General features: G+C 36.0%; 1 protein-coding gene across 5 annotated transcripts in view; it reads right to left on the reverse strand.

Annotated features, from left to right (window-relative positions):
* LOC149070663 (tetratricopeptide repeat protein 14-like) overlaps positions 1 to 23,758 on the reverse strand; it is a 98,149-nt gene extending 74,391 nt beyond the window's left edge. For all 5 annotated transcript variants that reach the window (XM_089249145.1, XM_089249146.1, XM_089249143.1 and 2 more), the window contains exons 1-6: positions 23,526 to 23,758; positions 19,375 to 19,419; positions 13,004 to 13,108; positions 10,178 to 10,251; positions 3,882 to 4,001; positions 773 to 827 (exon numbers count right to left, since the gene is read on the reverse strand). In XM_089249145.1, coding sequence (XP_089105271.1) covers positions 773 to 827; positions 3,882 to 4,001; positions 10,178 to 10,251; positions 13,004 to 13,108; positions 19,375 to 19,419; positions 23,526 to 23,538 — 412 coding nt within the window. In that variant the 5' untranslated portion in view covers positions 23,539 to 23,758. The remainder of the gene's footprint in view (positions 1 to 772; positions 828 to 3,881; positions 4,002 to 10,177; positions 10,252 to 13,003; positions 13,109 to 19,374; positions 19,420 to 23,525) is intronic.
* Positions 23,759 to 25,960: the final 2,202 nt, after the last annotated feature.

Raw genomic sequence — 25,960 nt, forward strand, 5'->3', positions numbered from 1 at the left:
ATTTTTTTGAGAGGGACCAATTTTTGCTCAAAAAGGACCCAGATTTGTTGAGTAACCTGGGTCCCGGACCCAGGTAAATTAGAGTAAAGTTGCATCTCTGATATTCTATGGCAAACATCACAAATGGGCAGCCTGATGGCAAACATCACAAATGGGCAGCCTGCTGGCAAGATACGGCCTTCATTAAACTTTGTGCCCAGCCAGTAGACTGTAATGCCATTGAATTTATATTGCACACACGCACACAAACAAACTCTTTTCACTATACTCCAAAGGGGCAACAACTTTTGTCTGCATGATCCAAAGCCCACAAATATTTCAATCGGGATTGCCAAGTTTTTGTCATAGGTGGGAAAAACTGCCTTGCCTTTGGGTTTTGTGTTCTTTAGGTTTTGGGAAAAATTTTACCAAAAGCAAAGTATTATCTATCAAAGGTAAAATAGAAATGAAAAGGTGATAAAAAAGTGGCAAAAAATATATTTTAGATATCAAATATTGATATAATCTTACATAAACTTATTTAAGTGTGTTTTAGTCTCTAAAATTTAATTTTTTAACTCAAAATTGGATTTAGCAAGTGAACAGAAACTGAAAATCTCGTTATAAGCAGGCCCAACTGTATATATTTACTTTCAGTTTGATTTACAGAAATATGGCTAGCATTTGATGTATTTCAAGTTGACTGGTTCTTTTTCTGTGTTCCTGCTCTACAGTAGTGGTGGAATGAATAGTAGTAATAACGATTTTTCTAATGGTGAACAATATAACATACCTTTAATAAATACACCAGTTTCTGGATGCACTAATTCCTGGGCTGGGATCACAGCCTAAGATATGCAAAGGAAAAGACAGATTCAACTATTGCATTGTAAAAAAAAAAATCTTATGAAATATCCAATTATAACTGAAATTAATTACAACAGCTCCTATTTAACAAGCTTATACTATGGTCATGCAGAAATGATTGACACAAGTCCTCTCATGTCGTGAACAAACTCCACACGAGAGCGAAACCCAGAAAAATAAGCAACAGGGGTCGTGAGCTATGTGGAATGCACAAACGGTACCCAGCTGGCAAATGATTAAGGAGAATCAAATTCGCAGATGATGTGAAGCTAATGGGGGTAATCGGGAATGAAAGCGATAGGGAGTTGCTCCAGACCAACTTAAACAGGATTGCAGCATGGGCAAATGAATGGAGCATGACGTTTAGCGTAGATAAGTGCATGGTCGCTCATTTTGGTTCGAACAACCCACGGTTCTCTTACGAGTTGAATGGTGTCACTATCCTGGATGCAACTAGGGTCACCGATTTGGGAATTCTCATTGACGAGCGACTTAGGTTTTCTGAACATTGTTCAGCGGTGGTCAAAAAATCGAATAGAATGCTTGGTCTCATTTTCAAAAAGGTCTCTTTGCGTTCTCCTAAAGTCATTCTTCCGCTTTTTCGAGGCTTAGTTCGTCCTGGACTGGAGTATGCTGTAAGGTTTTGGAGACCATACCTACAGAGGGACATAGACTTGGTTGAAGGGGTGCAGAGAAGAGCTATGTGTGTCCTTCTTGGCACACAGGGCTTGAGTTCTGAAGAGAGACTTTATTTTTTGAATATGTTTACATTGGATGAATGCAGGTGTCGAGGAGATATGATCGAAGTGTTCAAAATTTCCAATGGGATGGATAGGATGGACCATGAACTTTTAGTACACCGCCAATCGACTGCTTTTACAAGGGGACACCAGTATCGATTGGTGAGGGACAATGCAAGACTATCGTGTCGCAGGGAATTTTTCTCTAATAGGGCTGTTAATAAATGGGATAGCTTACTCCCGGAGGTAGTAAATTGTAACACAATTGACACGTTTAAAAAGAAATACGATAAACATGTTGGGGTAAATCGAGAAGCTATCCATTCTTAGAATAAGACAACCATAAGCATTCTTTATGGGCGTTGTATAATATTTATCATGTGTATATATTGTTTATAATTTGTGTTAATTGCATTTTTAATTGGGTTGCTGTATTTTTGAAATATATGACATCCATATTTTTATGGGCATCTTTTTATCAGCCACCTCGTTGGGCATTTTGTCTGTTGTGGCGTTGTATTTGTATTTGAGAACAGCCATTCTTCCCATCTGTCATTGCAAGAATAGACAGCAAGATGATAGGTGATTATCCATACTAGCGAAGGATTGTATGGTTTTTGTGGAGGGGGTTTTTCAGGAGGTGATATCCATCGTCATATTATGTCGGTGTTCAGAGTCAATGCATTGTCAAGGCAACTGTGTTCCACTGGTGGGCTAAGTCCAACAGTGGACAGGAAAGTGCAGCCAAAGATGTGAGCACCCCTATCACTCACAAGACGATCTTCAGTACAGCAGCAAATGTGGACACCGTGATTTTGACAAACAAGCGCATAAGATTTGATGAGCGTCAGAATGAAACAGGACTTTCTTGAGGAACATTGTAGTTGATTGCTCAAAACACTTTATTCTTCTGAGGTCAACAAATGAAATACGTCAGGGATGCAAAAAAAAAAAAAAAAAAAAAAAAAATTCAAGCTATTGTTATTGAATGGGGCACCAATATATCTATGGAGTATTTCGCCACACAGCCATTTGGGAACTTTCAGCCAAATGGCAGAAATGGAATGACTTGAATGGGGTGTTAGATATAATATTTGGTTTTTTGAGAATAAACTATTTCCACCCCATGACTGTATTTGTGTCAATCATTTCTGTACGACCTAAATAAGATATTGGTATAGCTGGTCATTCTGAAGTAGAAGTTAACAGTACTGAAATGTCATAAGATTTTAGAGTTTCTATTACAAAATTCAGCAATGACAGTTTCACATTAAAATATCACTTTTTTTTATTCTGTATATTAGCATTATTTCCTGACCGTAATCCAGCCAATGAGTTGAACTTTGAATTGAGAAATGCCTGACAATTTTACTTAATGTTTAGTGCTATCATATAATGATAAAAAAATACTAATATCAAACAATATGGGATTGTACAAGATATACAGAAGACTGGATGTTGTGAAGATATTTATTATTTGAGATGTTAATTTTTTAAGGAAGGAAAAAACTCATCTCTGCCTCTACCGGGAGTCGAACCCAGGTCCCTCGATTGCCGGACGAGTGCTCTGACCACTAAGCTACAGAGGAGATAGAGATTTTCCTTCGCTAGAGCGTATATATGCCGAACGGAACCGAGCAATGGACGGTGAAACCGATCAGCTAATAGCTCATGGACGACGAGCCACCAGAGGGCTATATATATGACATGAATGTCGCTCTCCACTTGTTAATACAAGATATACAAATATGGGATTGAATAGAATATAATTTCTGTGCCTTGAGCTACACTCGAGATGGACCAGAATGGCATGCTCAGTTCAGGACGAGCAGGAAAGGAGTTATTACATTATAGTTCATTCTGGTGATTCATTTGCCCTTTACTCAAGTGAATTGATTGTACATGCGCATATTTGAATTATGTCTATTACGTCTTTTTGATCATGCTTTATATTTATTCCTATTATTACAGTCGGTTCTCGTTTTAACAAATACCATTATAGCAAAAAATCTCATTTTAACAAAAACTTTTCTAATCCTCCAGATAAGTTTGCATACTAACAATGTAAAAATCTGGAATTCCTATATAACGAAATTTCGTTATAACAGTGATTTCTTGGGTCTCTTGGGGTTTGTTACAACAGGATTTGAATGCATTAATTTTTTTTTTTTATTCATGTAAATCATTTTTTCCCCATGCAAAAACAAATTTGAATTCAATTCCAATTCAGTTTCAATTTATTTTTGCATGTGAAACTAGACATGAAGAAAGGGGAAATTTTTTTTATGTACTTACAGAAATCCTAAGATCATCAATTTTGATTGGGAAATCAGAGCTCAAGATCTTGAGGGTGTGAAACTTATCCTTTTTGCTAACAACTTCCGCATAAAGAGCACAATCACTGCCAAGAGCCACCTGCAGGAGTTAAATAGTACAAGAAATTATTAGAAATTTTAAACACTTTTTTTTTTTCTGGACACAACAGAACCCACATTTATTTTCTTAATACTACATATTTACAGCTGTTTCATCTCTGAAATGTAGATTTTGATACTTAATACTAAGAATGGAAGAAATAGAAAATCATTAAAACCATATATTTTTCTGAAAATTATATGGGAATATCAAATCCTTAGAAAAAACATGACTTTTCAAGGAGAGAAGCCTGCAATACAGTATAAACCCCCCCCCCCCCAAAAAAAAAAAAACAACAGGAAAATATATACAGTGGAACCACATTATTGTGACTACACCAAACTTTTATATAGCGAAACCTGTCTAAGACGGAGACTATACGAGATGAAAACGTGTCTTAAATGGAATCAATAGTCTAATGATTAGTGCTTTGATTTGCACCTTTATAAAACAGAAATTTGTCTAACACAGAATATTATTTCCATTTCTTTGTAACATTACATGTTACTTCTCTGCAGAAAACTCAATGTTGAGTCATGAATTTCCTGATTTTGAAATATATTGAATTTTACATTTCTATGAATAGTTAAACATAATTTTTTAATGTTCTTGGCCGCAGACCACCACATGGTCCTAATCCTATTAATTTCACAATAGGCCTAACCATATATTGTCGATTCTGGCCAAGTCTTCAATGTTGGCTTTAATTGTTGCCAGATTTGTTTGATTTTCTCACAATGCTTTCATGTGGTATGCAAATTCCTATGTCGTTATCTCTTGGTGCTGATTCGTTACGATAGTCCTGTGTGATCGCGAAATTCCTTTTTTATTGCTGCAGCCGCCTTGCGATCAACTGATCCTAAATCGATCGGCAGTCTGTTCTTTTTAGGATCAAGTCTTTAATATCATGAAGATCTTAGTGTACAAGGTTCTTGATGGAAGTTCATTTTGATGGCGAAACACAGTCGATGAGATCAGCAATCATGGTGTAGTGAAATTAAGTTTCTTTGTGTGAGATAGTCACCTACGAGATGAAAGGATGTTATCGAGAATGCTCACATTAAGTTGAATACCTCATCTACTCTCGACTGGCATGGTGTCTCGCGCTGACCGATATGTAGGTAAACACATATCCTTGGCGTGATCATGCGTGTCATCAAACATCAGGATGGAGACTTTTTGATCTCGTCCCCACGATCCATTGCGCCAATAGATGGGGAAAGGTGGTATTAACACACAGACTTCCAGATTTCATGGTCGTCTTGTAGTGTGGGATGGAGGATGATTTTCCTGACTCCCTTGCTGTTGTCAGTTGGCGAGACATTCATTTTGTGTACAATATTATATGGAGCAACTAAATTTTAAATCATAACTATACCAATGTTGAATTATTTGTTGAAATAAGAATCACACGTTGAGTTTAATAGTTTGGTGTAACTTTGAAATTAAACTGTTAATAAATGTCCGTTCAAGTGGAAAAATTGCATTTGTGTATTTTCCTTACCCTCGTATGCAGAATAATTGCTCTTGGAAAAACTTAAAATTAAACCGGGGGGGGGGGGGGGGGAGGGGGGGGATGTACTTTAATGGAGTATCTTGATGTTCTGTTTCATATGTACCAACTGTGTGTAGTGTGTAGCTAATGAAATAAAGCAAGACTTGTTAGCCGGCTTAGTAAAAAATATAATATGGGATGTAAGCATTCTCCAAATATGTATCAGCTGTTACTGACATGGGTTAAACAGGATATTCATCAGATTAATAAAAAAGATAGATAGTTGGCTTTAAAACCAAGCATGGTCGTATTGTAATAGTTACCTCCCGGTTCTTTAATATTTTCCCCCCAGTAACCATTGAGTGGATGACAACAATGAAATAGACAAAAGTTTTGATTGAACTATAAACATTTATTCAATTGTATGTTAAACTATTAATGTTACGTTTTATCAACAATTATCACATTTAGGCTTTTCTCTCAATGTTACAATGAAACAATAAAAGGGATTGATCTCACTGCCATGTCCAGGTTTTCACGTGTTAGTTCTCATCGTCTGATAGACACTCCCCAGTACCAGCTTCAGTCGGGTTTGGTGTCTTCAAACACTTGTTGAGACCAGAGCTCAGCCGCTGCACATGGAACTGGAGGCGAAAGTTCACGGGTAGCCGGTCTGGCCACTAACCGATCCACTGGATCACGAAAACGTTGAACCTCACGTGAAGTCAAACGATGAGACGGGTTAAGTGCCAAGGCACACTTCTACAATTATAACTTCATTGTATTTATGAGACGATCTAGTTCACACCATAACAGGGCGTGACGGCTTATTGATTAAGTAGCCGAATCGGTCGTAAGTAAGGTAGTAAGCAGTGAAGCACATCTCTAACTGGCTTTTATATAGTAGCATTCCCATAATGCCTCAGGGAAGAACCAATCACAACATTGAAGGTACGGCATTAGCTTGTATCTAATTTACATAATTTCATGAGAGAAAAGGAAATATTGTAAACATTCTAATATTGAATCTGGCAACCAAACATAACAAATTGGAGATCTGGCCAGGATCCACAAGTTTTAGGCCTATTGCACATTGTATAAACTCATGACATTATAAACCGTGAGATGGTCCTAGGAACCACTGACGGCGTGGAGGTAAAATATATTGCACATTTATATAACACTTTGCTGAACATTTATATTATACTGCACTAATATATTGCACAATTAAAATAGAGTTTGACGATGACGACTCAACGTGGCCTCCACCGACGAACCACGGGAACCCCCCCCCCCCCAGAGGGAAAGAGAAGGTAACTAGACGAGCTATTGGGATCTCTGACATGGATGTAAAGCGGAATTTATATGAGACGTTGGCAGCCCGACCTCTGGCCCCGTTCTCGCCCGACGGCTAGGAGACCCCCCGACCGTCAGACTAAGCGAACTAACTGACCCGAACCGGAATGTCAGCGGAAGCCCCGGGTGGTTTCCGGTAACCAACGAACCCTGGGGCCTAAACAAGATTAATTGAACAATAGGATTGTAAGAGATCCCAGGTCGTCATGTTACAGTATGTCCAGCCTGAGAAGTTTGTGAAATATATTTGGTTGTTGGTGTTGTTAAAGTATACCACAGCGAGACAAATGACACTATTATGATTGTAGCGATACTATTGTATAGCAACCAATAGTCCAGCAGATGGCGTTAGTCATCCATGATTGTCGCTGTGAATGCTGCGAGTGCATACTTATATATGTATATGTGTACTACGAACAGAGAGAGTCGAGACTTCGGAATGTCCGGATGTGTTTGTACTCGACTGCAATGTAAATAGTAAAGATTTACCCATAGTAATTTTAATAGTTACAAATTTATATAATAAAGTATCTTAAATCAACATGTACAATATAGTGAATTCTTACACTATATGATAAACTGAAGCAAAGATGGTGGAGCAACAAGTACCACTGATGTGAGAGGTGAATGTGTAAGGGTATGTGATGGGTGAAGGACATGCTACAGGTTAGCAATCCACTATAGAGAGAAACGATGTCACTCTTCGCTTTTCATACGAAGTACAAAAGCCTGCATAATAGCGGAGATCGAGATGTAGTATACATATGCTCTAAGGATTGAAAATATCTGTCCTCTGTAGTTCAATGGTTAGAACAGGACAGTGAGAGATTGGAGGTTCGATTCCCCACAGAGGAATGTGAATTTTCTTACTACATCTCAATCTCTGCTTGGTTATCCAGCAGGGTTGTTTGGTTTAAACCATGGTTTAAACCTTGGTTTTAACCAAGTGGTTTTTTTAAAAAAATCAAATAAAAGTTGCCTAAATATAATTTTTTTCCTTGAAAAATATTATATTGGTTCATTATTAGCCAAAATGTTTCATTTTTACCACATTTTATATCCTTGGGGGTACATTCTGATGGAATATCTTTAAATGACATAAGATTTTATAAGCAGTTTTTTTCAAAAAGTCTCATAAAAGTGGCCAGAATATATGTATATTTTTCATATGAAGTATCTTAGTTATTTAAAGTTATATACAAAAGCCAAAATTTCTCATTCTTACAACATTTTCTACCCTTTGGCTACATTCTGATGCTCTATCTTTAGCAAATTCATGAATAAGAATTGCATCACACATCTAAATGTAGTGGTGTATTATCTCACAGGGTTTCTTTTTCCCCTTCACAAAGAAGCAGCAACAGTAGTGACACCATCATGCTAGGGGCAGGTGGTCCTATAATCCAATAAAGACATCAGCTGTCCTTAAAGGACAAAGACCAGTGTACTAGTTGTTACATTACCTCACATACATTTTCATTTTCTTTCCCAAGTGCAAAATGTGCAAGTAGATGATGCTGTACTTGGCCAGCAGTATAATCTATTTTGTGCAACCACATCATTTCAGCACTTCCACAGCATCAGTGTGTGGATAGAACTTCTATCAAGATGCACATTACAATACCAGCAAAGCAGCTGCTGAAAACCCATTTTGACAGGATGCACCCCTTAACCCTTTTAACTTCTGGCTGTGAGGGGCACCTCAAAATGTCATAAACAGTGGTCAGTTTGCACAATTTGGTGAATTGCAATCTCCAGCACATCCCCTATATGTTAGAAGTTCCTCAGGAATATTAACATGGGGGCGCATTTCGTTTAATAAAGCTGAATTGCAAGCACCTCCACATCATGACCATGGCATACTCCGATTCTGTTGTTGAACAACAATTCTGTTGTTGTCAACCTCAGGTTGGACAACATATTTAACATTTCTTAAGTAAGTTGTAGTTATTTGTTCAATTACTTTGTTTTTTGTGATGTTTCCATGAATTATGAAATCGTGGAATGCTATAATTAAGGTATAATTTTGCCATGACTGGCTATCGTTTCCATTCTGCGAGCAAATTTCCCACATGTTGGATGATGTCATTAATTTTACATTTTTAAGTATTTTTTCCCCTTTACCAAATAAAATTGAATTTTTTCAGGAATATTCATGTCAATTTTCCAAGTCATTTTGACAATCGTTCTTTTTTTACAGTGTTTTGAAATCAGAACCTTAGTTATAATCACCCTGTATATCGTAAATCATTGCTAATTAATCTGCATTATTTATGCTTCATTAAATACATTATATTCACTTAATTTTTATTACTTTTCTCAAAATAGCTTCCTAATTAAGCATACTGAAAGTAACTGGAGAAAAACCTTTATATACTATATGATTAATAATAACACTAAAAGAATTTTCAAACACACAGTAAACATTGAGTTAAGCGAAAAATAATTAAATTGCAAAAGTTGGTTTTTGTTAAAATGTAAGAAATATTTATTGATTAATTAGTATGGGAATAGTGTTAATTACATTAATAACCATTTTATTTTAGTTAATTATTAGAAGTTTGAATGATTTTTCAGAAATTTCATTGTTTTTAATGTTAATACTATTTAAAACAAAAAACCGGTTTAAACCAAAAAAAACCTGGTTTAAACCAAAAAAACCTGTTTTTTTACCAACCCTGTTATCCAGGCTTTCGTACTTCGTAGCAATCCACTGTTAGGATAAACAGGGAAGCTACCAGACTTTACAGGCAGAGGCAGATGTTTCTGTTTTCTCCGCCTTTACTATATTGGGAAAGATATTTTTCTGGATGCTATGCTGGTATGACAATATGGAAAGAGCAGTTATCTAATTTGGAAATCAAACCTAAGTCTCTTCTTGCAGTCTTCACTAGACATTTACCAGACTTGAGTTTAACATGTCAGAATAAAGAACGCAACACGTTATGATACCCACTTCGTTTCAAAACAAATGACTTCAATTTGCAAGGTAATACCTGAATGGGATCGCTTCTGATCTATGAAAGGATGAATTTTATGCTCATGTTTTCTTGGTTTGGAAGTTCTAAAAGCATATCAACCGTTAACAAATTCAGATATAAGAATGTTAAGAAATGCTGTGGGACACTTATTTTGAAAATTAATTTATGTTTCTATCTTTGAAAAGAATTTTTGTGTTCATATAAAATTTTTCACCACATTTATAAATTTTCATGGCCTGAAGGGTGAATGATACATTATGCACTTTTCATTGTCAATTAAAAATACCAAAGAACTTCCTGAGAGGTGAGATTTGATGGTGAAGAAAAACTGAGAGCTTACTGACCCTGAAAAATGTTGCTCGGCGCTGTCCTCCAGTGGAATCTGCCATATATGAATTGAAAGATGGTAGGGGGAAAGCTAGAGGAAGGAAAAATATTGTGTACAATGGAAAAATGTGTTATTAACATAAAGAACATGATCTTTACTATAAAATTTGAAGACACACATAATAAAATTCTGAATACAATTATTCAAAGTATATTTCTTATACCGTTGATTTCATTCAGACTTTAAAATCCAATTTTTGGAGAATTTCAATGAAATCAAAGTGTTTGGCTGCCCTACACCCACTATATATGGAGTTTCATAGTACGCTGATGCCCAAAAGTTTAGCATAGGTAGGCTTATGGCTTATGCAGATCATAGTTTTTCAAACTTTTTTGTTCAGTTTCCCCACTTTCAGAATTTTTTTGTCTAATAACCCCCTTCCCTCAGAAATATTCTATACATTATCTATATATTTATCATAACTATTATCCTCCTGAGGAGGGCGATATTTCTCATTTAAAAAAAAACAAACTGATGTAGATATACTGTATTTGGCAATTGCCGGTCAGAACTGTAGAGATGTAGTCATATGGGCATGAAGGGATGGACATAGGGGGGATGGGGGCATGTGCTCTTCCCCCAAGACCATCAGGAATTGAAAATATTTTTGAATTATTTTATAAAAAAAAATCAAATATCAGAACTTTCTGAAGAAAACACATTTGCCTGCCACTTTAATCAATTTCTGTTAATTTAAAATGTTTTTGAAGGTCAGTAACTCAAAATTTCTCAGCTAAAACCAAATCATAGGTGGATATACAGCGGCACCCTATGCGCGGAAAAGGTGGAGCTGACTGATCAAATGTATATGCATGTATATCAGTGGTTCCCAACCTTTTTTTGCCATGCTTCACCTAAGCATCTTGTAAAATCCTGACAGTCCCCCCTTTAAGAAACACACGTGGGGGAGGGAAAGGGAGAAAAGACTATTGAAAATTGAAGAAAATTTAAAAAAAAGTAAAAATATTGAACAAAAATTTAAATTAATTTTTGTGAATTTGAAACAATTTTGAAGGTTAAAAACTCAAAATTTCCTAGAACCTAGGAGAGATGCTCTGTCCTTCCTTCAAACCTCAAATTAGCCCTGTATGCCCCCAAAAAGTAGGTTTTACTTCTGCCCTTTTCCCTTTCTGTGGAATACGGGTGTCCTTCCCAAAAAAGTAGGCTACATCCTACATTTTTGAGATGAAAAATTCAGAGTTGAATTTTTGAAATAAAATTGATCTTAAATTACAGTCAATGACTTGAAGTTTAATATTTCATAAACATTTTTCACTTTTATTTTGTAATAATATTTTATTTTTTGGGTTTTATGACTGAAAATTATGGATTTTGTCCACTCTGTTACGAAAACAAATATCACTGTAAAAAAATTATTATTATTTTTGCCGTGTTTACCCCTTAAAATAATGAAATCAGCTTATTTCTTAAACATAGGCTGAAAAAAAAGTAGTTAAAAAAAATTTAGTCTTTTTTTTTCTGTCATTTTGATCGTTTTTAATGATTTTTTCAAAATAACACATAGAAAAGTTTATTTTTTACATTTTTTCAACTACTTAAAATTAATTTTTTTATTTTGGAACTTGCCAAAGAATATGGAGTTGCACGAAACATCATCTCAATATTTCCTAAATATAAGGAAATTTTTTTTTGCCATCATTTGAATCTTCTTATGAACCAAGCAGAAAACACTTAAGAAATCAAACTTTAGTGATGTAAGAAGAAGCAACTCTTTTGTGGTTCCAATCTGTTCGATCTCCCTCAATCTCATTACAAGGACCAATAATTTCAGAGAAAGCAAAATATTTCGCAAAAAGTCTGAATCAAGGTAATTTCACTGCGAGCAGTGAATGGGTGACCTCATTCAAAGAGTGCCATGGCATTGTTTCTAAAAGTTTGTGTACAAAGCATATATGCATCTCAAGAAACTGTTGAAAATTGGAAGACTGATATTCTCAAACCAATGATAGAAGGGGTATAAAGATGCAGATGTGTTTACTTGTAATGAGACTAGTTCATTTTTTCGGCTTTTGCCTAACCAAACTCTTGCCTTCAAAGGAGAAAAACATGAAGGATGTAAAAGACACAAAGATCGTTTGTAGTTCTTTTGACAACAAACTCAGATGGTTCTGAAAAATTGAAACCATTAGTTATCAGAAAATCAAAAACCTGCAGTGCTTTTAAAAATGTTAAAACTCTTCCCTTGGACGTCGTAAAAACTGGGGGTTTTTAGGCAAAATAGGAAAAATTGAATTTCCTTCCCCCCCCCTCCAACCTTAAAATATCTAATTTAAACATGTACGTACATCCTTTATGTGTACATCTTATATTATGTCTAAATATACATTTTTTTCGCATATTAAACTATGTATTTGATCAATAAAACTGACCATACAATAAGGGAATAATTGTTCACACACAAACACACCCAATTCTGCATAGTTGCATTTGAACCTTGAGTTGTATGCAGAACTATAACAAGATTGTGGTAAAATAAATGAATTTGAATAATGAAAATTCTGAGAAATCAGGATGGTGCCTGAATTTTTCTCTTCCAATTTTTTCAAACCCTGCAGAAAATGTATTCAAAAGTGTCCTGATCCGCCAAAAAATGAAACCCCACTAACTCAACATCTGCTTAAGTCAACATGTTTGTTGATACTTTTGGGGTGTCAAGTTAACAAGAGTCTACTGTATGTTACGAATTTCTAAAAATTAAAAACATGAAAATATTTGCCAAGAAAAAGGTACGAATACAAACTGGCAACAAAAATTCACTTACGGTCAGGCATTTTAGGTAAGAATGATGCATCAGATTTTCCTTCAACAGTTGGGAGAGATGTAGCCACACAAAATAAATCTTCACAAACTTGACGTATCTTCTCGTCTATCAGAAATTCATGAAGATTAGAATACTGCTACAAAAATGGTGTAAACATCTTTCAATCATAACATATAGGAGGGTGTCCAAATCAAATGCCCTAATTTCATACAGTGATTAGAAATCAGTGATGTCACATAGGGTGAAGGTGTTAGAAAAACTTGAATACCAAACTAAGGGAGTTTGATAAATTTTTTCAAAGAGTTATTACGTACGCTGGCATTGTTACAAGAAAACAAATAGAAAAATAGTGTCACCATAGGAGAAAGTATAAAATGTTCTGTGTGATGTTAACTTTTATTGATGATGAACCTGATATTTCCACTCTAAGATAATTTCTTCAGATGAGACATGAATGAGTGGATGAATGCCAGGACTCTTTCACTGGATTTATCCTATTGCTGAGATCTCTTCCAGTCCAGATATGTGCCAGAGTCTAGTGTGTGTCCCTAACAGTTTCAGTGTGTATATAGTGTTGTGTCTGATTTTTCAGTGCTGCCACCTATATTTCAAATGAGTGAAGTGCAATGACTGAAATATTTGTATTGTTGTAGGACTGTTGCTTTCTATGGCAAGACAGTTTTTAACGGGGAGATTAGCTCACATTCATGGCTGAAAGTTAGGAATGTTTGGAATGTTTTTTCTCTTCCCCATTGCATGAGGGAACATGTCGGCGCGATGCAAATTAGCGCCATGCTCTCACCCTCATGGGAGCACAACTTTATATATATTGGTTTTTCTGTATATGGATGAGTCTGTTCTTTTTCGGCGTGAATGCTGCTATTGTTTTTCTCCCTTTGATTGCCAATTGTTTTTGTCGGCCGTTGCATTGTTGATGATCATAAATGATCTTTGTTAATATATTTTTTGTAACTTTTGGACTAAAAATGTTATAGTTCCGAATGAACTTCTGAACGTTCATTCTAAAACTGAAAACTAACTTCAGCTGAGCATCGCTGTGGCGCCAGTAGCGTTCAAACCTGCATCCTTGCGCATCATATGAGTCTGTCACTATAACTTCTTGACCACCACAGCAGCTTTAAGACGACACATGGAATGTTGATGTTCCAGATGAGGCAGAATTCCAGCAGGATTGATAAGCACAACAGTTGAATTTGAGACTCAGAAAACACCCTACATTTCTGAAGTGCAAAGAAACAATCTCAAAATCTATGCATGGTGCAAGTTTTCAGATGATATAGTCATTGGGTAATTTTTCATCTGGGGAACAAAAGGAGCACACGTGGAAGTGCTGCAATTTTTTTTATAAAAATCTTTCGAGTTTTGCTTTTGAATTACTTTTTTCATGTTTTCCAACTGATTGTAAAGTGAAGGAACTGATTAAAACATAGACACATTTGATCTGGACACTCTGTAAATTAAAAAAAACGAAGATTTCATCAAAAAAAAAAAAAAAAAATTACTGGTCATATACAATTTAGCAACAGTAAAAATGTGGCTCACGACAGAAATGACAAATACTGATTTCACACAAATGAACAAGAATTTATGTGGGACATAGTTTGAGATTTAGCTGGGACAATAACACAAAAAAAAGCTAGTATTTTTGATTTAAGAAAAATATGTAAAATAGAGTGTTCTAAGAAAAAAGGTAAGTGTTACTCTCGACTTGTAAATTGTCATTTTCTTTAAACCATTGTTTTCATCCAGGGTATCCATAAGGCCTGCTTCTTGAAGAAATTTCCCAGTGTCTCAAAAAAATTTCAATTAAACTTGAAAAATGAAAAATATTTGTTTAACCCTTTATAAGCGGGACAGCAAAAATCACTAAACCCTATATAAAATAGAGTATATTTTTGAATTAAGTAACCTAAGCTTTCTTTAAGTTTTCAGCAGGTGTAAAATACAAGGATAATACGAAAAAGTATATAATTGAGAAATCAACTTTACAAACTATCTGAGCTTGTCAATGCTAAATAACAGACCTTTAAGGAGGCGAGATATCTTGTCGATGATGCTTAAAGGGTTGAAAAAATTTCCCCCCGCCTTTTTAACTTTGGAAAGGGTCAATGATTTATTGTACAGGCTTTTAATTCGTCAATACAATATAGGCCAGTGTTATTCAACCTCTTGCGCCTGCAGACCGAAAAAAATAGTTGAACAATTTCATAAACCAGAGGAAATAGGATACTCAATTCAAGGACCGGCTGGTATATAGATAAGACAAATAAAAACCAATACTTATTAGTAAGCCCATATGTATTTTATTTACTGAATCTATCGTAGCAGCTACATGAATTGGACAAAATGTTTCGGGGACTGGCAGGAAATCTCACCAGACAGTGCTGGCTACTACACAGTGCAGCACAAAAATAATTTAAGTTTTAAGTTATTTAATGTAAATTGTGAGGTTTTACAAATTTTGGATAAAAATCCCAGAAAAAATGAATAATGCATAACAGAAACCAAGAAATTTTGAATATTTGCTACATTATAGCGAAAACAATGAAAATGCGTGCCACGGAAGTTAGGGAACAAAATTTAAATAATCTTTTTAGAGATGTAAATAATTTTCGTAACTTCTGTCGTTTCATAACATCAAATACATGATTTTTTTTTATCGAAACTGAAAGGTTTTGTAGCAATTCTGGCCAAATCAAACGATGCTTTTCTAATTGTGGATTTTCAGTAGTGAAACACCAAAAAATATTGTTTTTCATTGCCATAAACATGTGCATGACAGGCGTAAGCAGGATTTTTTCAGGGTGGGGGGCTGAAAATTTTTTCCAACACTATGACCTCAGCTCAAGGAGGGGGAGTGGAACCCCACCTTTGCTTATGCCAATGTGTGTAAGGGTAACCCATTGGTTTTTTTTTAGGGGGGATGAAGAATGGACTGAAAGCTGGCCAATATAGAACAGATGTTTTTGGCTCTGAACCACTTTTTTGTTAACTTTGGGGTGTGGAAGGAAGCGTTATCCTGCTGAAACGTACAACTTGAATCACCTAATATTTCGTTGTGTAAATGCTTCAAGAGTTTACCAAGTTGGACCCGATCAAATGCCTTCTGGAAATCAAGGTAAACATCTACATTTCTGCTCTTACCCAAAGCTTTAGTCACGTGATCATAAAAGCAAAGGAGGTTAGTTATACATGACTTCCCCTTCCTCCAAATGGTAATAAATGGCTATCAAGTGTTTCTTGGTACATTTCTGATATCTGACTGCCATTTGAGGTCTGCCCATTAAAAGTCTGAGAAAATAATTATAATAAGAGCGGTCTGTCTATCATAATGGGCGGAGATACGGGGGGCATGGCCCCCCCAGAGTCAAACGTGGAGTCGACTGATCTAATGTATATATGTATAGATCAATTGACATCATCATCGTGTCCCCCCCCCCAGACTTCCAAGTCACACAATCTCCGCCTGATCATAACCAAATGAGCCCCATACCATTTCCAAACTTCTACCTTGCTGCCTACTGAATAAAGTTTGTGGACTCTTTCTTAAATCATGCTGATAATAAGAAAAACTGTCTGGACCATCTAAATTCCACTTGTTTTCATCACTGAAAAGTATAGCCTACGTGACCCTTCTTCTGCCTACGACATGAGGTCTTGAGCTCAGTTCAATCATACTTGCTTATGGTGAGATTTCAAGAAGCTTAAATAGAATCATTTTGCTCTTTTTGCGAATTCGTGAAACTTTGAGAATTTGTCTATGAACAATTTCTCTCAAAATATTCAATTCTGTTCTATTTATCATTACATTAGTAGAATGATTTTGTGGCACAACCAGTCTTCTTTTTCTTCTGTCATCAAGTAAAAAGACAACTAATTACCTTCCAGAGCTTGATTTTGGTTTATGATCTTCACCATGTGCTAGCACTCTACAGATATCTAGTTCAGATAGATTTAATTCAACAGAGATTTGAGAAACCGATTTACCTTGTAACTTTGGTACCCATATCCTCAATACTTATTCGAAATTTGAGTGGACTTATGCATGGTGCTGACTCGCTAAACTATCCAAGGTTCATGTAGCAACAATGAGAAACACCCAGTTGTGACATAAATCTGTGTGGCACATTGAAATTTGCATATAAATCTGATTTTGTGCCTACATACATTTGAGGCACAGACAATTAATCCCCCCCCCCAAAGTCTCAGTTTTTATGAAACCCATTCTAGAATACATAATTTGTGATCTTGGATAAAATTATTAAAATCTATCAGCTACTTTGAATTTTGTTAAAGAACATATTGTGTGTCCAAATGTTTGTACTGCACTGTGCCACCACATTGACTGGAAGAAAAAAATCTTCATTTGCAACTTTGTATGCTGTGTTACAGAGTAAATAAACCTCCAAATATTTTTCGTCATCTGTAAAAATGTATGCGATAATTCTTCCGTAGCACTTTTACAACCACGAATGCAGACGTGCCAACTTTTGAAATCCAGAAATTCTCCCGAGGGGGGGACTGCCCCCCCTCAGCACTCACAGGCTCGATCAAAAAAAAAATTTTTTTTACTCAATTAAGAAAAGGTTACATCCCCCCCCCCCATCCCAAGCCAGGTTCAGCATTGCCCTTGAGCAGAATATAATTCCATGTCGGTCTTTCCATGCAGAATAGAGAAATCACATCTACATACTGTTCATAAAATACGTTTCCTTTCGTGAATGCTATCAGTGATTCTATCTTGGGTATATGAACTTCTGAAAGCTTTATATTTTAGCTTTATTATAGCTTAAAGTTTTATATTTTCTATCTGAACACATTTAATGGGAAGCAGCAATTAAAATTCAAATTACAAAGCTGCCGATGAAAAAACGTGTTTACCGCACGGCCAGTGATGGTAACCTCTTTGAACGAAATTTCCCTTTTGACTAAATTTTTTCCACACATTCGGGAAAATGTGCTGCCACCTAGCGGGAAAAATACGTAATCAAGTATTTTACAACAGGAAAGTTTATTCTACTGCATTAATTTCTTTATTTTTTGCAGAAATTCTTTTGTTTGATGAACTCTCAAAATTTCTCACAAATGCTAAGAAATTTCCCACTTGAGCAAATTTTGGCCAATTTTTCCCACGAGTTACCATCACTGCGCACAGCTGTTAATGGAATACAATAACGATTATACAGGAATTTTGGCAACCAAGGTCATGCCCCTGATAAATAATAGCTTATAGACGATACGAAAACGAAGTCGCATCTTTGGCAGTTGCTTAAATGCGGTCACAGAGACTGTTTTTAAGACTGCTCGATGGAAATTACCACGGCTGTCCTCTATGGGTGTTTTCCCTAACGACGACGGTAATCATTGACGAAACGGCAACGTGAAAGCTCACGTAAAATCTAATTTTTTGCCAAAATCTGGAGAAATTTTAACAAATCCGGAGAGCGGGAGGAAGGATGAAAAATCCGGAGTCTCCCGCCTAAATCGGGAGAGTTGGCAGGTCTGCGAATGGAATGGGCCCCAAAGCAGAATGTTTTGCATTGTTCTGCAATGAGCCCTCGACTGACTGGAAATGTTCTGCAATTACCATAATAGTGTTTTTTACATTTTTCTTAAAATTCTTCCTTAAAATTACGATTGTTTCGCGATATACGTCACAGAATTCAGCATATTCTGCTTTGTGGGGAATGGGTGGCATAGATTGGCCATTTTTGTCTCAATGTGGCTCTCATTTTCTGCACACAAGGGCTAATTACACCAGGACTTGCAGTTTATTTTGCCAAATTCAAACAGGAGAGTTCATTTTTATTTCATATATTTGCAGAGGGTTTTGTGAGTTAAACTCTCGGTGTGGGGGGGGGGACTTCTTGTGGTAGCACTGTGTTCTGAGGTCATCTTATCATTTCTGTTGCGCTTCGGCATCAGGAAATATGCTGACAAAGATGAATTGGGTATGAAATTCATGACACCTCTGTTCTGCACATTGTTTGGTACTGTAGGCAAGTACTTTACCATACCATGGATTGACTATTCCTGTGTTAAATAACCGAAAAGCAGATAAATAAACTGTGATATATATATATAGGCCTCTTCTGTGCAGGGGGGAAAATAATTTTTATCACAGAACATTTTCAATGAGCAGGCTTTATGTAAATCAATGCAAAACATTCTGCTTTGAGGTTAAGTACTAACACATAACAAAACAATCTAATGAGAAAAGTTTTTATTGATCATTCTATTGGCTATAAACCGGTTATTATTGGAGGTTTTACAAATGGCAATCAAGTTTCTAATCAAAACAATCTTAAGTGCTCCGAATTAATTAGATTACTATGTGAGAGTGCTCTTACCCTCTTTCTTGTCCAGAAACGGTATAGCAGGACCTTCTTCACATCCTAAAAAAAAGGGGGGGGGGGAAAGAACATTAAAAATACATAATCATTCGTACAGCTATTAATCATTGGAGAAATTGTCATTCACAGTTTTTTAGTTCTTTGGAAAGTAAAGCAACTGCAAGCTGTCCATTGACAGAATACTGAAGTCACTAACTTGTTATAGAATATCAAACACTTGGAATTTTAGGAAAAGATGTGCTCAAAATTTTGTTTGTATTAAATTGCAGGATGAGAACGGTGTCATCTTAATGCATGAGCCCACACAAAAGGTAAGGAATTTATAGTAGCATATCTGCTAACATGAAAGAGGGTCACTATTGTGTTACTACTAAAGATTTAGGGAACAGCTTGTTTTATCCCTTTTTCCTTGGTGATTTCCTTTCTAGCCTATTGGCACTTTTCTTCCTGGTCATTTATTTTCTTCAAATGGCCTTTCCCCCTCTGTTGGCTATTATAATTTTCTTCAGTTTTTATTTTTTACTCGTCGTCTGAAGATGACCAGTAGAGGCCACTAGTTATTGGCATTTATATTGAAGAGCATGTTCTTCTTTGTAACAATTGAATTTATTATTGAAGGTTATTTTTTTCTCTGTCTTATTGCACCATATGTACAGTTTTCCCAGGAGGTTACTTTCATGTCAGAATATCTCATTCTTCAGGTTATAACCTACATTTTGCAATGTATCCATAGACCCTCGGTGGAAAAAGTCCTAATTTTGTTACTTTTTTTTTAGATAAAAAATAAATATTTGCTGCTTTTGTGCCCCTCCAGATAGATCCAGTTGATTGCATGGTGGCGATCGCTGCCGATCACCATTGCCAGCGTAAAACTGCCCCGGATAGATATCCTTTGCCGTCGATTGACCAAATACTTCAAAGAATTGACGATTCCGCCTTCATATTGGGGTATCGGAAGGTATGTTTCCCATTTGATCATTTTTGTCACACCACAGTCATTTTCTGTACACGAGGGCTAATTAGACCGGGACCAACAATTTATTGCCAATTCAGAACGGCAAGCTTATTTTTATACTCATCGAGAGGTTGGTGCGCTAACCCCTCGATGGGGACTCCCTGCGGTAGCAATTTTTTCTGTGGTCATGTCGCCATTTCTGTTGTACCCCTGTGTCTGGAAAGTTTTCTGACAAGGACGAACCAGGTATCGAACTCGCGACACTTCTAAACATCCTTTAGTACTTCAGGCAAGTATCTTATCGACCTGGGCTACTGTGCCCGGGTATGTTTCCCAACATTAATTCAAACGGATGATACCACAAAAATCCTCAATCTCTCAAAACGACACAAAATGTCACACCAGTTTCAGATCATGATATTTTTTTGACAATTCAAAGTTTTATGTAAACTAGATTGTTGACCTTGAAGCAGATTTTCTTGTTTAGATACATTTCGCCTTAAATACCGGCCGTACGTTGTTACGATCATATTTCTCAACTAGTTCAACTAACTCTATTGCTTATGTCGCTTTACCTCAACGTTGTCAACTCAGGTCGTTAATATCTAAAAATAGGACGTTCCATTCTTGCACAGTATTGTTACATTGGAAAAAATATAGTGCACCATGTGACACCTGAGACGAAGCAAGCATCAGTCTTGAAAACATAAAAAACAGGTGAGCGTTTAGGTGGAGTATAGTTTAGATACCCTTCAGAAAGTCGCAAAATGTGACATCTTGAAAAACGTTTACTTTCTCTGTGCTTGACTGCTCCAACTGGATTATACTGCCTTCATCTGCTAGGGCCTTAAAAACACATTTTCTTTGATTTAATCAGATACGGTTCAGATGCACCAAGTTGACAACTGTAACAGCGTGCGAAGCTTGGCCCTGCTATCATTTATTCATTTATTTGTTCACGAATATTACAATACATTTGCATTGCGGTAAACAGCAGCACTTCTTATTCATTTTCATATTATTTATATTCCGGGGGGAGGGACATGACTAAGTAAAAGCAAAATCACATCTATGATTATAGCTGTAGCAATTACTACATTCCCTCTTATGTCTCATTTGCATATTCACATGCATGTATGAAGGCGATTGAACGAAACCTTTTCTGAACTATTGCATTGTTGAATTTTGTCTTTTTTTGCTTTGATCACACAATGGTGTGGTTGCTGCATATTCCGCTCACAGTTGCATTTAAGCAGATTTTTTTTCATTATTGACGGTGTTAAACTGCTTCTGTTGGACAGAGACCTAGCACCTTACAACAAAGCAGAGAATTTATTTTTTTAGTGAATTTTAATTTCACATTTTCTTGATTTTTTTAAAATTTGGTAGTATTTATGTATCGTTTGTTCAATTTGTTCTGTGTGGATTATTTCAATTTATAATGTGGATTATGAATTATTACAAGTGTGTATGCCGTAAAGATAAGTTTTTCAGATTTTTCACTTGGATTATAGCAGTGCCCTGGAGGATGAAAAAAAAATCAAAACAGGTAAGCGGTAAAAAGAGCTTCATTATTCCCCTATTGAAGGAAAAAGTCCTAAATTTGTTACTTTTTCTTTTATATAAAAAATAAATATTTGCTGCTTTTGTGCCCCTCCAGATTGATCCAGTTGATTGCATGGCGGCGATCGCTGCCGATCACCATTGCCAGTGTAAAACTGCCCCAGATAGATATCCTTTGCCGTCGATTGACCCTAGGGATGCACTAGGGTTGAAATCAGAGGTCTTGGCACACATAAGGATAGTTAAACTTCATTTTCACCCTTTGAATTGGTTCTTTTATAAGTGAAAATATCTACTAAACTATTTTGGGAAGCTGTGGATAAAACATAAATCCAGCGAGGGAGTCACGGGTGACAAAAGATTGAGAACCACTGCCCTAATTTATGAGTCAGGTTGCAACCCAAGGTCTTGGAGCCAACTTCGTACTCGATATGGGAATTTTTTTCCATTTTCATCAGTTTTATAACATCAAGATCCACATAAACTTTATGGACATAATGATTTGAAATCTTGTTTAACTTATGCTTTTCCATGTATCTGAATGGAATGACGCCAACAGGACAGGGCAGTATTACATAACTTGGCCAAATATGAGGAAAACCCAAAGTAAAACACATATTCACTGACTCAGAGGCAGCTTTAACTGCAGGTGCCCAGGGCCCCAAAAAAAACCAAAACTTAACTTTTTCCTAATGTAAGGGGGCCTAATATTTTCTTTAGCGCCCGGGGTCTCGACTGACTTGAATCTGCCACTGCACTGATTAATCAATTATTTTACACCCTTAGTCATAGAGGGCCTTATCCCAAGGGTCCTTTCTAAGGTCATCTTAGTGTTTGGCTTTTTACATTGAAATCATAATTATAATGGTTCGTAAATAATAAAAGGGCAACTTTTTACATTGAAATCATAATTATAATGGTTCGTAAATAATAAAAGGGCAACTTTTTACATTGAAATCATAATTATAATGGTTCGTAAATAATAAAAGGGCGACTTTTTACATTGAAATCATAATTATAATGGTTCGTAAATAATAAAAGGGCAACTTTTTACATTGAAATCATAATTATAATGGTTCGTAAATAATAAAAGGGAGACTTTTTACATTGAAATCATAATTATAATGGTTCGTAAATAATAAAAGGGCGACTTTTTACATTGAAATCATAATTATAATGGTTCGTAAATAATAAAAGGGCAACTTTTTACATTGAAATCATAATTATAATGGTTCGTAAATAATAAAAGGGCGACTTTTTACATTGAAATCATAATTATAATGGTTCGTAAATAATAAAAGGGCAACTTTTTACATTGAAATCATAATTATAATGGTTCGTAAATAATAAAAGGGAGACTTTTTACATTGAAATCATAATTATAATGGTTCGTAAATAATAAAAGGGCGACTTTTTACATTGAAATCATAATTATAATGGTTCGTAAATAATAAAAGGGCAACTTTTTACATTGAAATCATAATTATAATGGTTCGTAAATAATAAAAGGGAGACTTTGATACAGTTGACAGATTTATATTTTAGAGACCTTTAGTATTCATTAAACAATTGTTCCCCCATTGAAAACAGTGCAATCCAGAGAAATATTGCTAAGAAAAGCTCTCCTCACCGATACTGGCCATGGCTCGCGATGTTTATATGATACTTTGATGAAATCACGTGCTTCTCTTTCCACGATGAGTTTGATATTAAATTAAGGACTGCAGCAGCATAATGAGGAAATTAACAGAAACTATTTCTCCATAAGCACGTTCTTGGCCGGACGAGTGCTCTGACCACTAAGCTACACAGGAGATGATAAGCACGTTCCTTCAGCTTTTCAACATTAGTCAAACTGCTGTCGTTGTTGATGACGATGATGCTGGCATAGCATTTTTACAATAACAAATGAGACCATGCGTCCCTTTCTTTTGTGTTTGGTGATTTGTTAATCTGATCCACAATTTTAGCAAGTAAGTTTTAAGGGTGGCTACATTTCAAAAATCAGGATACTGGTCAAGTAATTCTCTAAACTGCAATTTTCAAAAAATGATGGCAGCACCAACTAACATCCCTAACAAGTAAAGTGACCATACGTCCCGTATTTTCTCTTTTTTTGGCCGTCCCGACTTTTTGGCAAAAGTGTCCCGGTTTTTCGTATTTCACACGAAGCCTACTTGAATTTTTATTCTTTATTAAAGTCGAAGATTTAAATTATTTTTCAACTCAAATTATTTTATGATAGTTACAACTTGTAGGCTGACCATATTTCCACGAGAGAAATACGGGACATTGGGATTCCAAATACGGGAAAATACGGGACATTGCCAATTATTGCCAAAAATGACGCCAAAACCGAACAAAGTCGCCAAATATTGTTGAAATAACGGAGAAATCACAATGGCGGGAAATGCAGCATTTCTGCTAATTGCAGTGGATTAAAATGAGTTCCACGAAAAAAAAAAATTTTCACTAAGACAAATATGGGAGATTCATATACTCATTCATAGTTGCAGTTATCATAATATAATTTATAAGTTGAAAATAATTTCAATATTTGACTTCAATAAAGAATAAAAATTCAAGTTGGCTTCGTGCAAAATACGGGAAAAACCGGGACACTTTTGCTAAAAAGTCGGGACAGCCAAAAAAACAAAATACCGGGACTGTCCCGGGAAATACGGGACGTATGGTCACCCTAGTTACAACTATATATGGGATATTAATCTCCCACATTTGCCTTGGTAAACGTTTTTTTTTCCGTGGAATACATTTTAATCCACTGCAATTTGCAGTAATGCATAATTTCCCCCCATTGTGATTTTTTCGTAATTTCTACAATATTTGGCAATTTTGTTTGGTTTTGGCGTCGTTTTTGGCGATAATTGGCGAAGTCCCGTATTTGGAATCCCGATGTCCCGTATTTCTCTCGAGGAAATATGGTCAGCCTACTAACAAGTAAAGATAGGCTAGGGTTACCAACAGTCCTTCTACGTTTCGGAAAATTTGCTCTTCTGTCCTCCTTTTCAAGGTTTCCGGAATAATTTTTCTTTTTTTCTGGGGAAAGTCTTTCTTTCTCCACTTTCAAACATATATTCCTAGGTGACCATACGTCCCGTATTTCCCGGGACAGTCCCGGTATTTTCTGTTTTTTTGGCCGTCCCGACTTTTCGGCAAAAGTGTCCCGGTTTTTCCCGTATTTTACACAAAGCCTAGTTGAATTTTTATTCTTTATTGAAGTCAAAGATTGACATTATCTTTCAACTCATAAATTATTTTATGATAATTACATCTATATATGAGAATAATAATCTCCCACATTTGCCATGGTGAACTTTTTTTTTTTCGTGGAATACATTTTAATCCACTGCAATTTGCAGTAATGCATCATTTCCCGCCATTGTGATTTATCCGTAATTTCAACGATATTTAGCAACTTAGTGTGGTTTTGGCGTCATTTTTGGCGATAATTGGCGATGTCCCGTATTTTCCGTATTTGGAATCCCAATGTCCCGTATTTCTCTCGAGGAAATATGGTCAGCCTATATATTCCTTTATTGATATGGGTGTTTTTGAATTTTTCCCTCACGCATTCACCAACAGCTGTCAAAATCCTCAGAATATTTTCTGTTGGTTCTGTTTCGGAATTGGGAAAAATTATTGTTGAGGCCGGTTTAATTGGTCAGAAAGGTATCGCCATCTATTGGAAAAATCAGAATAAGTAATGTCACCGAGGGTGCGCGCCCGTGTCCTCCTTTCTCAGTTTTCGAATCTGGTAACCCTAGGATAGGGTAAACCTAGGGTTAGGGTTACCTGATCCGAAAGGGAAGACATCTGTTCTCTTTCTCGTTAGCCCTAAGACGACTTCATATACGTACGTGTATTAAGGAGTTCTAGTTACTCCCACATAGAACTCCTTAATACACTGTATATGAAGGCGTCTCAGTCCCACACGCATCCTTAGTGACATCAGTTATCCCAATTTCCCCAATAGATGGCGGCACTATTCAAACCAATAAAACCGGCCACAACAACAATTTTTCGCAACTCTATAAAGCAAAAAAA

The sequence above is a fragment of the Pholcus phalangioides genome, unplaced genomic scaffold (assembly GCF_987345545.1).
Source record: "Pholcus phalangioides strain wild (caught in Gottingen) unplaced genomic scaffold, Ppha-v1.0 ptg000021l_1, whole genome shotgun sequence".
In the NCBI taxonomy this organism is placed as follows: domain Eukaryota; kingdom Metazoa; phylum Arthropoda; class Arachnida; order Araneae; family Pholcidae; genus Pholcus; species Pholcus phalangioides.